We start from the raw sequence: 12,329 nt of genomic DNA on the forward strand, positions 1-12,329 counted from the left end.
GTCTGCACCAATCAGTACACAGAATCGGCAGTAAATGTCCATGAAGTTGTCGTCACTTCCTCTTTCTTTGCTGCTGCAGCAGCGAGATAAGTGACTCTTTATTTCTGGTTTATTCTTGTGATGATTTATTGACTGTTTTTATATAATATGTATGGCGCGCTGTGTCGCTTTGCTTGTGTTTCTACTGGCGTACATTTTTAGAGGCTGGGGCTTTAAATGCCTTTTTCGTCATGCGCACTCATTATTTTTCTATTTATCTGTCTATTTCCTGACGTTGCGCTGCACTCTGACACTTTCATTGTGCATGCGCGACTTCTTTCACGGAGTTTGAGGCTTCGGTGCCCCTCCGTACTGTTTTAACCTTGTGGGCAGTGGCGAGGGAGCAGAGCTGCACACTTTGGTGCGCGAGGGAAGCAGGTTCATTCCGACCCACATTCTTGACGTTGTGCGCATGCGCGGAGAGCCGGTTTCATTTTCTGTCATGGGCTCTTCGCGCATTAGCAACAGTGTTGCCTGTCATATATTCCCTGCTCAATTAACGCTTACCGGAGCGTTTTTCCGGATCAGTGCTTGGCACTAGGGGAGTTTAGGGCAAGCTCCTGCCACATATATATATAATATTTGATTTCATTCCTTTTTCATTTAAGACCCAGGTTCTTTCTCTTTAGGAAAACCTTCAGGAGGTCTTATTTGCCCTTGGGTTACCCCCCCCTCTGAATCTCCTTCAAACTTCTTGAGGTGTATTATGGCGTATTACGCCTAAGAGGAAGACAAGTGGGTTGAATATAACGAATATGAGGTATATATGAGGAGCCTTATGAACATCATTTGGAGGAGCACCCTGTGGAGGCCCAGGATTCCCACATCCAGGGTTTGTTGAGTAAGGCGCTTATGAAGGCCTTGACGCCCCTGGCGAAATCCCAGAAATCCTCTAGCAAAAGAAAGTCTAAGTCCTCTAGTAAGCATACTTCTGCCACAAAGGCTTTGGCGGAAGCTCTGCTTAAAGTGGCGAAAAAATGTTTTAATGGATCATGGTTCCTTGGCAAGCAGGGATACGCAAGGAGAGTCTTCTCCGGCTACCCTGGATTCAACAGATTCCGATGACGAATCAGTGCAGCCCAAGAAGAAGGTCAAAAAGACCAAACATTTATTTTCTGATGCACAGGAGGATGTGAAGCCAAAGAATTTGCTTTTTAATCCTCAGAACTTTATCCATCCTAGGTCAACTGAGTGGGTTCCCTGTGTTGAAGGGGCGCACTACGTTCAAACTAACTTACAACAGAGTTTTGAGAGTCAGGTCAGGGCCACCTTGCGCTCCGAATGTCCCCGACCGTCGTTGTTGGGTAAGGTGGCGGATACGCCTGAATTAGATCCTAACATGGCTACTTTCATGCGCAAATTTTCCAAAGATCCCAAGAAAGGACTGAATCGGGCCTGGAAAGGGTGCCAAGACAAAATGTTAGATGTCTCGGGTCCGCTGACTAAGATATTAGATGCCGCAGTCAATGCAAAGGATAAGGGTGTTCCCCTGGATTCTTCTGAAATTTTGGAATGTGTTTTCTAGGAAATGCCAACGTGGCATTATCCACGGAGAGAAGAAGGTCCTTTCTCATGCAAATAGACCCCCAACTGGCTGAGATGGCTACTACGGAACTGGGTACCATGGCCAATGGCATGTTATTTGGCGATGACTTCGTCAAAAAGATGAGAAAATATGTGGCAACTTTTTCTGCCTTGCATAAGGCGCAGGCCAACATCAAACGTGTTTTTCACTCAGGTGTTTTTAATAGGGCCGGCCGTTACAGAGGTCGAGGTTCCGGCCGAGGTGGTAATCAGACCTCTAGAGGTGCAGAACAACGGGGCAGAGGAGGTTCCCAAAGATCAAAGTTCTATCCGACCCGAAAGAGAGGTGACAGGCGTGGAGGCTACAGTGGCCAACAGTTCCAGTCTTGATATTCCTCCTATGCAGGTACCCATTTTAAATTGCAGGGATCATATGGTGGGAGGTCGTCTTGCACAGTTCCTTCCAAGGTGGGCGGCCCTGTCTCCCGACCCATGGATACATCAGACAGTTTGGGGTTTTCATATCGAGTTTTATGTGACCCCGACGCAAGTGATGACTCCCATACCCCTAAATTTTTCACCCGGAAGAGAAGAGTTTCATCGACGAGGAAGTTCAGTTGTTACTGACCAAAGGGGCTATTGTGCAGACGGATCCTCATCCGCACGGTTTTGTGAGTACAATCTTCTTGTCGCCCAAGAAAGATCTTGGGTTTCGTCTGGTTCTGAACTTGAAGGAGTTCAATGTAGGAGTAGTATACCGTCATTTCGAAATGGAAGGTATTCATCTCTTAAGAGACATGTTGTTAAGCCAGGATTGAAAGGTTTGGTTGGATCTAAAAGATGCCTATCTTGCGGTCGCCATTTTTCCGCCTCACCGGCGCTTCCTCCAATTTCAATGGCACAGTGAGTGGTTCGAATTTTCGGCTATGCCCTTTGGTCTCTCGTCCGCTCCATGGTGTTTCACGAAACTCATGAGACCGGTTTTTCAGTGGTTACGGGAGAGAGGAGTCAGACTCATAATCTATCTGGACGATATTCTGATCATGGGTCAGTCGGTCGAGGTGGTGCAACTCCATCTGTCTTGGACTATCCAACTCCTCCAGGAGTTGGGATTCCTCCTCAATGTTCCCAAATCTCTTCTGGTTCCTTCGCAAGTAATCACATTTTTAGGTTTTCAAGTGAATTCCTTGACATCTCAGCTCATTTTGCCTCTCAAGAAGAGATCAGCAATCAAGAAAGAGTTGAGGAGAGCGCTTGCCTCTCAGACAATATCATTGAGGACGTTAGCCCGCCTCGTGGGTTTGTTGGCGGCGTCCATTCAGACGATTTTTCCCGGTCCCTTACATTACAGGGCCTTACTGAGGTTAAAGATTCTGCATCTCCGCAGAGGCTTACATTATGCAGAGCAGATTGCGATCTCATGGGAAGCTCGCCTGGAAATGAATTGGTGTATAGAGCACATAGACGCTTGGAATGGCAAGGCCATCTTTGCGGCGACTCCGGATGCCATCATAGAGTCCGACGCCAGCCGGTGGGGCTGGGGTGCTCGTTGTGGGACACTGGAGACCGGGGGTCGCAAGAGAAGTTGCAACTCCATATCACCTGCCTGGAACTATTGGCAATGTCCTTTGCAATTCGAACTCTGTCTCCTCAGCGAGCGAGTTGTTGTATTCTTCTGCGTCTTGACAATGTGTCCGCAGTACGTTATATCAATCGCCTGGGCGGTACCAGATCCCGACTTCTAGAGGAAATTGACAAGGATTTTGGGCACTACTGCCTGGATCACCACATTTCAGTGACGGCGGATTACATTCCAGGTTCGTCGAATGTGGTGGCAGATTGGAATTCCTGATTTCTGAGGAACTCCAGCGATTGGAGACTTCATCCCAGTGTGTTTCAAGCATTGAACTCCAAATGGGGACCGTGTGCTCTAGATCTGTTTGCGTCCCGACTCAACAGACAACTTCCTCTGTTTTATATTTGGCGTCCGGATCCGTTAGCGATCAGCTCGGACGCATTCCTTCAATCGTGGACGACGGGCATTCTATATGCCTTTCCACCCTTCGTCATGATTCCAAGGTTGTTAGCTCAGACACGCAGGCAGGGGGCGGTATTAATCCTAGTGTCCCCATGTTGGAAAGTCCAGGCGTGGTTTCAGGTGGCAATAAGCTTATTGTGTGCCCCACCGGTTCGGATCAGGTCATTCCCAGAGCTGTTGACGGATCCGGTGGGCCTTCATCATCCCTTAGTTCTGCAAGGTCAATACCTCTCATGGCGTGGAGACTTTCCGGCGACGCTGGCAAGTGCCGGGAATTTCGCAAGACACTCTCTTTTTTCTCTCCCAGTCTTGGGCTCCTTCCACGCACATACAATACGAATCCGCTTGGCGACGATGGGTGCGTTGGTGTGGTGATTGGCAGAGTGATCCCTTGGGATCAGGTATCTCTGTGATTGTAAATTTTTTATCCGAATTGGCAAAATCAGGCATGGCCTATAGGACGATAAACAATTTTAGATCTGCCATTTCAGCGGGACATCCTCATGTGGATGGTAGACCTGTGGTGGAACATCCCCTGGTCTGTAATGTTGTACGCGGTATCAGATTGGTAAATCCACCTCAACCTAGATATCGGACGTTATGGGATGTTTCCATTGTTCTTCAATACTTGAAAACATAGCCAGCTAATGAAGGGCTGTCGTGCAAACAATTGTCTGCCAAATTGATGCTTTTATTATGCCTTATTTCATGCAGACGTGTGTCGGACGTACGTGCTCTGGATTTAGCAGGTAGAGTGTTTACTCCGTCTGGAGTTTCTTTCACACTTTCCCGTCGTACTAAGACTAATTCTAAATTCATTACTTATCCTGCCTTTCCACACCATAGCAAACTGTGTGTTGTGCACTGCTTGAAGGTCTATGAGGATTGTACCAGAGAGTTCAGAAATGATGTGGCAGGTCAATTGTTGATATCGCTTCAGAGACCTTTCCGCCCAGTCTCTTCCGCTAATCTTGGCCGGTGGATTACCTGGTTGTTGACCCAAGCGGGAATTGATTCCTCCATTTTTGGTGCTCATTCTGTGAGAGGGTCCATGGCCTCTAAAACCCTTGTCACGGGGTCCAGGTTACAAGACATTATGACTGCGGCGGACTGGTGCACTGAGTCCACTTTTAAGACCTTTTACCACAAACCTATTGTGGATATTGCGTCTGTTGTAGTGGAGAAACTTTAAACTAGCATAATTTGAGCCTCCGTGGACTGACATAGAATGAAAAATGTTCTAGCTAACACGACAAAGAATTTTCAATTCTATTAAGGACACGGAGGCGAGAATTATCCCACCCAGGAATAATTATTTTATATATTACATGTTTTTGTAATTGATATACTGCTTTTTATTGCATATTTCGATGCTAATGTTTGACTTCTTATTTTCCCACCCGATTTCTCTACTTGTGACTGTTATTTTCAGTCTGACATGGGTGTTATGGCTGTGTTTCTTGTTTCAGGCGACCAAGGAAAACAATCCTGAAGTGTGAGCTGTTTTGCCGTGGCTTTGGACCGGCCTTTTACGTTTCAAAGAGGATGGTCGCTGACGCAGTTCGGCGTCAAGTCTGGGTTCCATCCTGTTACAGTTATAGACATTGCAAAGAAAGAGGAAGTGACGACAACTTCATGGACATCCATTGCTGATGCTGTGTACTGATTGGTGCAGACCTGGAGGGGGTTGTCCTTCCGGGTATGCTGTTTAAAGTTTAACCCTTTGCTGCTGTGTGTTCAGTAAAGATTGGGAAGCATAATTCTCACCTCCGTGTCCTTAATAGAATTGAAAATTCTTTGTTGCGTTAGCTAGAACATTTTTCACTCTTGGCAACTCTGCGAGAGGTACTTGTGTGCTAAACCAGGACTTCAAGGCTCCATTAGAGCACTTTGTCAAAACGACTCTATGAACATTTACTGAGAGGGGGGATCTTCCTGCCTTCATGGCAGCAATTTAAGCTGTCATATTTTAAGCCAATCAGAGCCTGTTTCTCAACGCGCAGCCAGACACAAAAGCAAGCCAATTGTTATCTGCATATTATTGACCAATCACATCCTCTTTTCCCCTCGTGCACAATTGAAAGTAAAACTAAGGCCATACTGCCGTTCACGTGCTAGCGGAGGCGCGCGTACGTCACTGTGGTGTAGGGGCGCGGCTTGTCACATCCTCCTTGCTTGCCTTGCAGTTTCGCTTCCCTTCATTCAGGGAGCGCTGCTTGTGTGTCCAGATCTACTCTCTCTCCAGCCATGTCTCCGCGGCCCCTGCATTCGGACCAGGCAACAGACGTCGCATCGGCTTCCAGCTTCCGTGCCTTCAACCCGAAGCACTTGTCCCTTAGCCTCGAGGTGGACTTTGGGAAGCGGGAGCTGCGCGGCTCAGCAAAGTGGGAGCTGCGCTGCCTCCAGGATGGCGAATCCATTCTGAACTTGGACGTGCACCCAAGCCTCCGTGTGGGAACTGTGCGGATCCTTGGACCCTCTGGACGGGAGTCCCGGGTTCTGAAGCACATCGTGCGGCCCTTCACCCGCTACGGGGAACAGCTGGAAGTCAGCCTGGCTGAGCCCTGTCGAGGCGGAGAGGACATACAGCTGGAAATAGAGTACACGGCTGGGCAGGGCCCTGGGGTAAGAGGGAAGTAAAACTTTGTAAATAAATCAAATAAATAAATATGGGAAAAGGAGACTGGGTTCGAAGGGATGAAGGTACTTTTTCACGGCGTGAGTAGTCAAGTCGACGATTCTGATAATTGTAGTGTCCTGAACACCCCAAGGCTTCCTTAATTCAGCATACATAAGGACCCAGAGACAGATCACTCAGTGGATCTATTTATTTAAATAACTACAGTTTCTCTTTTACAAATCTCGGCAGATGCTGCAGTAATAATTACGTTACAAAGAAAATGGCAACCCAGTACCTTGCGAGCTTGGGTATAGATTAAAGTAAAGGTAAATGACTGACAATGGACTCATTCATAATCATCATTTTTAGAAATAAACACTGAATTCATTACCAAATAGTGACAAAACAAATTGAATTCAAAATATTCACATATGTGTAAAGATGTTTTTCAGCTTGAACAAATCCAAAGAAATAGGCGTATAAAAATACTGAACACAAACCTATTTGTCTGTATATAAAATATCACGGGGTACATGAAAAAAATTGTTTGATATTACCATCTGTTTATAATTCTGCCAGTAATCTGCAATATCCTAATCAAAATAAAATTGTTGATGTTAGCACCCCACACTGTACTAAAGAAGGGTATGTAGTTCCTAAAGGCATGAAGATAAACAAGGTCAGAGGTGTACTAGGTTCTATGTGCAGGATCACGATTTATGTCCCGTGTTTAAAGTCAGAGGGGGAAGCCCCGCTTCGGAACTAGAGCCCTCACACACCCAGCAAGCTAGGTGTCGTGCTTAATCATATGGGCCGGTGCCTCGTTGGGCCTGCACTGCAATGCCCGACGGGCACCCATAAATGGGACTCTTTTTTGGAGATCTTTTGTTCCTGCCTTTTGGTGCAGTGGGAGTGAGGGGCCTAGTAGTGTAGTTATATCGTTGGTGAGTTAAAACTGGTCAGTTAGTCCTTGAACTAACTTTATTCTGGAAGGTTAACTGCCTAATTAAAAATGTATGGAGTGGCATGGAGCTATGTGCCTAGATTGCTACGTCCTACTCCCTCTAGGTCGACATGTTTCTTGCCTTTGTTGTCAAAGTGATCATTGGCAATTATTCAGGACCAGGTTAAGGAATGCTATCTACACATAGTGAGACGGGAACCTACCTCCCACATCGCAGTGGGCGATGTCCCACCGTTGTCACGGAACCTAAGGGCTTTTGTTGCCCTAAGTGGGAAGGGTAAGCCCAGACACGAGTCCCGTGCTCACCATGCCACTGGAGTCAAGTTGGCCTGGCTGATGAAAGATGATATCCTGAAACCGGTCCCAGGATGCTTGTTTCCAGCCCAGGGAGGACCTGGCCTGGCAGCTCGGGCTAGACTGTTCCCATGGGGAGCAGGTTCAAGACTGATTTGCATATGGGTGGGTCTAAACTGGAATGCCATGGTGTGCAAAAAAAGATAGCTTTAGTCCCATATCTCAGTACTGAGGGTGAATGTTTGACATTGATTCAGCATTCTGTCTATCAATTGTTCCTTTTGCTCAGTCCATTCGGAACAAAATGGGGAGTCCACCTACCACGAAAACTTCGCACCAGGGATATCATTGAGACCAGAGTCAAGTAGGTGCAGAGACCGAAGAACTAAAGATGGGAAAACGGCCCAGGGCTTAAGGTAATCCGTTGATATACCAGTGTCCAGGCAAGTGAAATACTGCTCAGGCACAACGCGCCGGTCATCCAAGGAAGCCACTCGCTGCGTCGAAGCAGACACATGTTAAATCTGATATACATACTGGAAGAGATGGAGTGGTCTGCTATTTAAAGCAGAAGCGCAGCCTGTAATTTACAACACCTCCAGTCATCTCCCACTCGATGGACACTTGACTTCTGCCACAATCGAGACAGATTCCTTATTTTTTTGTGCATTGGACGCAACCAAGGGGTTCTTCTACGGTTTGCAAACCCATGTTTCAAAATGCTCAGCATATTCACACATTTCCTCATGAATTAAATGGCATGTAACATATTGTCTCTCCAAAATTCGCCTGCCCTTCGTAAAAATAATTTTTTGTTGCATTCAGTACCAAGCAGTTCAATGAGTTTTCTAAGCTCTACCCTAAAAATACATCTTAACCGGTGTAGTTTGTCTTAACTTTCGTGAGGCTGTTTGCCTTGCTACTTTAAATAGGAATCTTACCCCGAACAGCAAAACTCCTATGGAGAGAACAATGATTCTTTAATTGTCACTCGCATGCTTTCATGCATAATTTTCTCCAAAAACAGTTACAGTGGGCACAACATTGGCTTTTCTTTAGAAACTTAGCAGAGAGGCAAAACATTAAATGGGTATGAATTTTGACCTCTCCCCTTTCACTGCACCTGCCTCACTATTGGTATCAAGACATTCAGCGGCAATTCTCACCTATCTCAGAAGATCTCTTACCACCTTAGACAGGAGTTGGGCAAGATGGTGACCAAGAAGTTTAGCAATAGAGAGATCTGATGAGTGCAAGAGCTAAACTGCGCCAGCTGAGAAACCCCAAGAGCAATTTGGTGTGTTTTTGAGAAGTTTAGTCTTTTCTCCTCCACACATGTACAGTTGAGAAGGTGGTGACTGCAATAAGGTACTACATGTCCTGTCGATGGCAGGAGCTGCGAGGCGTGTAAAGAGATGGCTGCTGATAAATGTGGGCTCAGGAGCATAACACAGGCCCACGCATCCCCCGGGGGCTCCCCCAGCACTGCACTACGGCCTGAGAGCTCCTAATAGAGTCCGGAGGGGGCCCCTGCGCGTACCTGGCAGGGGGGCCCCCTCAATTATCGTTACGCCACTGTGTGGGCTGTGGGCATTTCCATCTTAATCCACTAACCCGGAGTTTTACTGCCAACCGAAAAAGCAGTTTGATGCCTCGTCTTGGGCAGTAAGCACTATTGTATTTACAGTACAGGTCCTACAAAGTAAACAACACTGACTTTGAGATGATGGCACGTTTAAGAGGAGTAAGAGCCACAGAAAAAGGTGCCGTTTGCTTCTACTTCTTTGGCCAGTGGGCCCTACCTGTATTTATTTATTTATTTATAAAATTTCTAAAGCGCACAAATACCTTCCGGTGTTTCGGCGCTAGAGTTCACAGATTGCAGTGGATTTCCATTGACAAATTACTGATTGAAAAGCCAGGTCTTGAGATGTTTTCGGAATATTAATAGTGAAGGGCTAAGTTTGATATAGGAAGGGAGCTGATTCCATAGTTTTGAGGAAGCCACCACAAAACGTTTGTCTCCCCATGTTGCCTTTTTTGTACTTGGAATTTGGAGCTGTTGGGCTGAAGATGAACGTAATGTTCGACTAAGATTGTAAACATTAATTGCTTTTTTGAAGAATTCTGGTCCATAATTGTTCAACGCCTTGTAAATAATACACAAGGCCTTAAACTTTGTACGGCTTCTAATCGGTAGCCAATGAAGCTCGCGAATGATGGGGGAAATGGATGAGTATTTAGGTGTGCCAGTCAGAATCCTTGCGGCAGCATTTTGAACAAGCTGTAATTTGTTCAAAACTTGCTCCTGCGCGTTAAGCAATAGGCCATTGCAGTAGTCCACCTTAGATAGTACTAGAGTGGACATTAGGGTTTTGCCTGCATTCGGGGGAAGAAATGGAAGCAATTTCTTTACCATTCTAAGGGTAAAGAAGGAGGCTGAGACCACTGCGTTAGCATGGCTGACAAAGGCTAGCTTGTTGTCGAAGAGCACGCCCAAATTTCTTACTTTAGATACTGGTGGTGGAGGAGTTCCCAGCTCCAAAGGCCACCACACTGGGGACCAAGACTGGGTCAGTTCACAAGACTTGATGCTAGTCTCCTGTGGGCGTGGTCTTAGATTTTGATTCCAGGGCAGTGGTAGTGTTTTTAGGCTGTATAAGATTATAATACTTTCATCAGCTTCATCCCAATAATTTTCAGGGAACAAAAAAATGGAAGTACTCCCAAGGGTGGGTTTATCCCCCCCCCCCCCCACCTAAAAAAAAGTAACATAATGGGGAACCACACCCAATATTCAAGGGAGCTGTAGATCGGAAAATTGTGGGAACCACTGCATTATACCTTTCCCCTTCCCAATGCTACCCACTTTTAAGTGTTTTTTATTAGCAATTTGTTTTATGTAGGCCCATTATACCAGATGTATAGTATATTGGGTGTAGTACAGATTTAGTAAAAAAGAGTGGATAAACTGAAAAGTGGCCCACGTTTATACTGTTTAGTCTAGGTCAGTCAAAATGCTTGTTACTTTTTTAAATTTCATCCGTTATATTAAATGTACCCATTATGCTCTGTTTGTACACAGCTTTAGTTTTCTGTTTTTCTTAATCTTGCTTCTTCTCCTGTCTACTTCTATAGATAATATGGTTGGACCCATGTCAAACTTCCCAGAAGGAGAGTCCCTTCCTTTATACCTGTGGTTTTCCTGTTCATAACAGATCCTTCTTCCCTGGGTTACATACACCTATGAAAAAGAACACCTTCTCAGCTCAAATTAAGGTATGTGTGTCGACTGTGCTCATCCTCCTGTCTTTTATCTTGCCAGGTTTGTTGGCTTGGTCCAGAACAGACAGCAGGAAAGCAGAAGCCATATGTTTACACACAAGGCCAGGCAGTTCTGAACAGATGTTTTTTCCCATGCTTTGACACTCCTGCAGTTAAAAGCACATACTGTGCCACAATTAAGGTAAGCATTAACATTGACTTATATGAAATTCATTTGTCTGGCAGTGCTCTGCTCACTGCAGTGCCTGTGAATAAATGTTATTTTCATTCATTGTCATATTGTCGTATCTTCTCTTCTAGAACTTATTTTTTCCTGGATGGAGTCTTAAAATATGTTTGGTAGGGTCCAAAGTATCTGGCACTGTAATTGTGTGCTGCGCTGCTCCTCATTTTTGTATCCCAATAGCTTTTCCAAGAAATGTGACCAATATAAAATGCAGTCCGTGATTTCTTTTGTTTTTGCTCCCTAGATCGAGAGTGCAGTAGCTCTCTGGTTCTACTCAATGTGAAGTTCCCTTTATTGTGATTCGCCATAGGTTAATTACTAGATTAAGGGTTGGCGGCAGCTTTTTGGTGGTTGTTAGGTACATGTAATCTCTACCCACACCAAGTTGGGGCAACTGCCTCACTGGTTAAATCTGGATTATTTGTCATGTCTGGGCCTCTTCCGTGCCTTGATTGCGAGAGGCGTGTGCGAGGAATACTTGTGTACATGTGAAGGCGTACTTTAGTAGGAGTGTGTTTGTAGTTCCCTGTCTTATGTGACTAGGATACTGCGAATAGATGTTGTACTTCGGAACTGTCTTCCTCTTTCCCCCACCTGGCATTAGCCATTCTATTCCAGTTGTTGTGTAGCTGCCTCTGAGTCCTTATCCATGTCGGTAAAGCAGGAAGATTTGCTTGTGTTCATCTTCCCTGGCTAAAGAGGACCCTGCAGTTAAGAACGTGAAAAGAAAAATCAGAAGAAAAAGACTATGACCACTGCTTAAGACTTTCATATCGATGTTGTGTTCCCTGACCATACCATCCCCTTTGTCGAGCTATAAGAGGGACTGTGAACACAGCAATAGTCACTTATTTGATGGTTTTGTTCTCGCGTCTGGTTTGCCTGATGCCCTTTTCCTCACCTGCAACTGGTGGTCCCCTTGTTTTAAAAAAAACACCTGGTGTTGCAGGCCTTCCTGCCATATACGGCCTCCCACTGACTGAAAACCTAATCATGAAGTTTGCTTCATTATCTCCTCCTAACAGTTATACAGACTGATCTCAGGTGCATGAACCCTGATAGTTGTCCCTACCAATTCTGGAAGTTCTGAGGCTGGGACCCACCACGAAGATCAATTGCCAAGCGCAAGTAGTGTCTCCATCTCTACAGCCTTCCTCAACTGCAGTGTGGTGACCACAAGTGGCTTGCTTTGATAATGCAAAGGTTGTAAGCAAAACAGGTGAAGAAACAGACTAAACCCTCATTCTTTTTCTCAAAACAATTCTTTATTAGTGCTTTAACATTTGGCGTAGTATGACTGAGGTGTGGTATATATACTACAGGTGGGTGAGGAATTCCG

General features: G+C 45.6%; 1 protein-coding gene across 1 annotated transcript in view; it reads left to right on the forward strand.

Moving 5' to 3' along the window:
* Positions 1-5,652: 5,652 nt before the first annotated feature.
* Positions 5,653-12,329, forward strand: part of RNPEP (arginyl aminopeptidase) — a 345,377-nt gene continuing 338,700 nt past the window's right edge. The window contains exons 1-2 of the mRNA XM_086923117.1: positions 5,653-6,226; positions 10,805-10,945. Of these exons, the coding sequence (XP_086779243.1) occupies positions 5,849-6,226; positions 10,805-10,945 (519 nt within the window). The 5' untranslated portion in view covers positions 5,653-5,848. The remainder of the gene's footprint in view (positions 6,227-10,804; positions 10,946-12,329) is intronic.

Source organism: Lissotriton vulgaris, chromosome 5 (assembly GCF_964263255.1).
Source record: "Lissotriton vulgaris chromosome 5, aLisVul1.2, whole genome shotgun sequence".
NCBI classification, from domain to species: Eukaryota; Metazoa; Chordata; class Amphibia; order Caudata; family Salamandridae; genus Lissotriton; species Lissotriton vulgaris.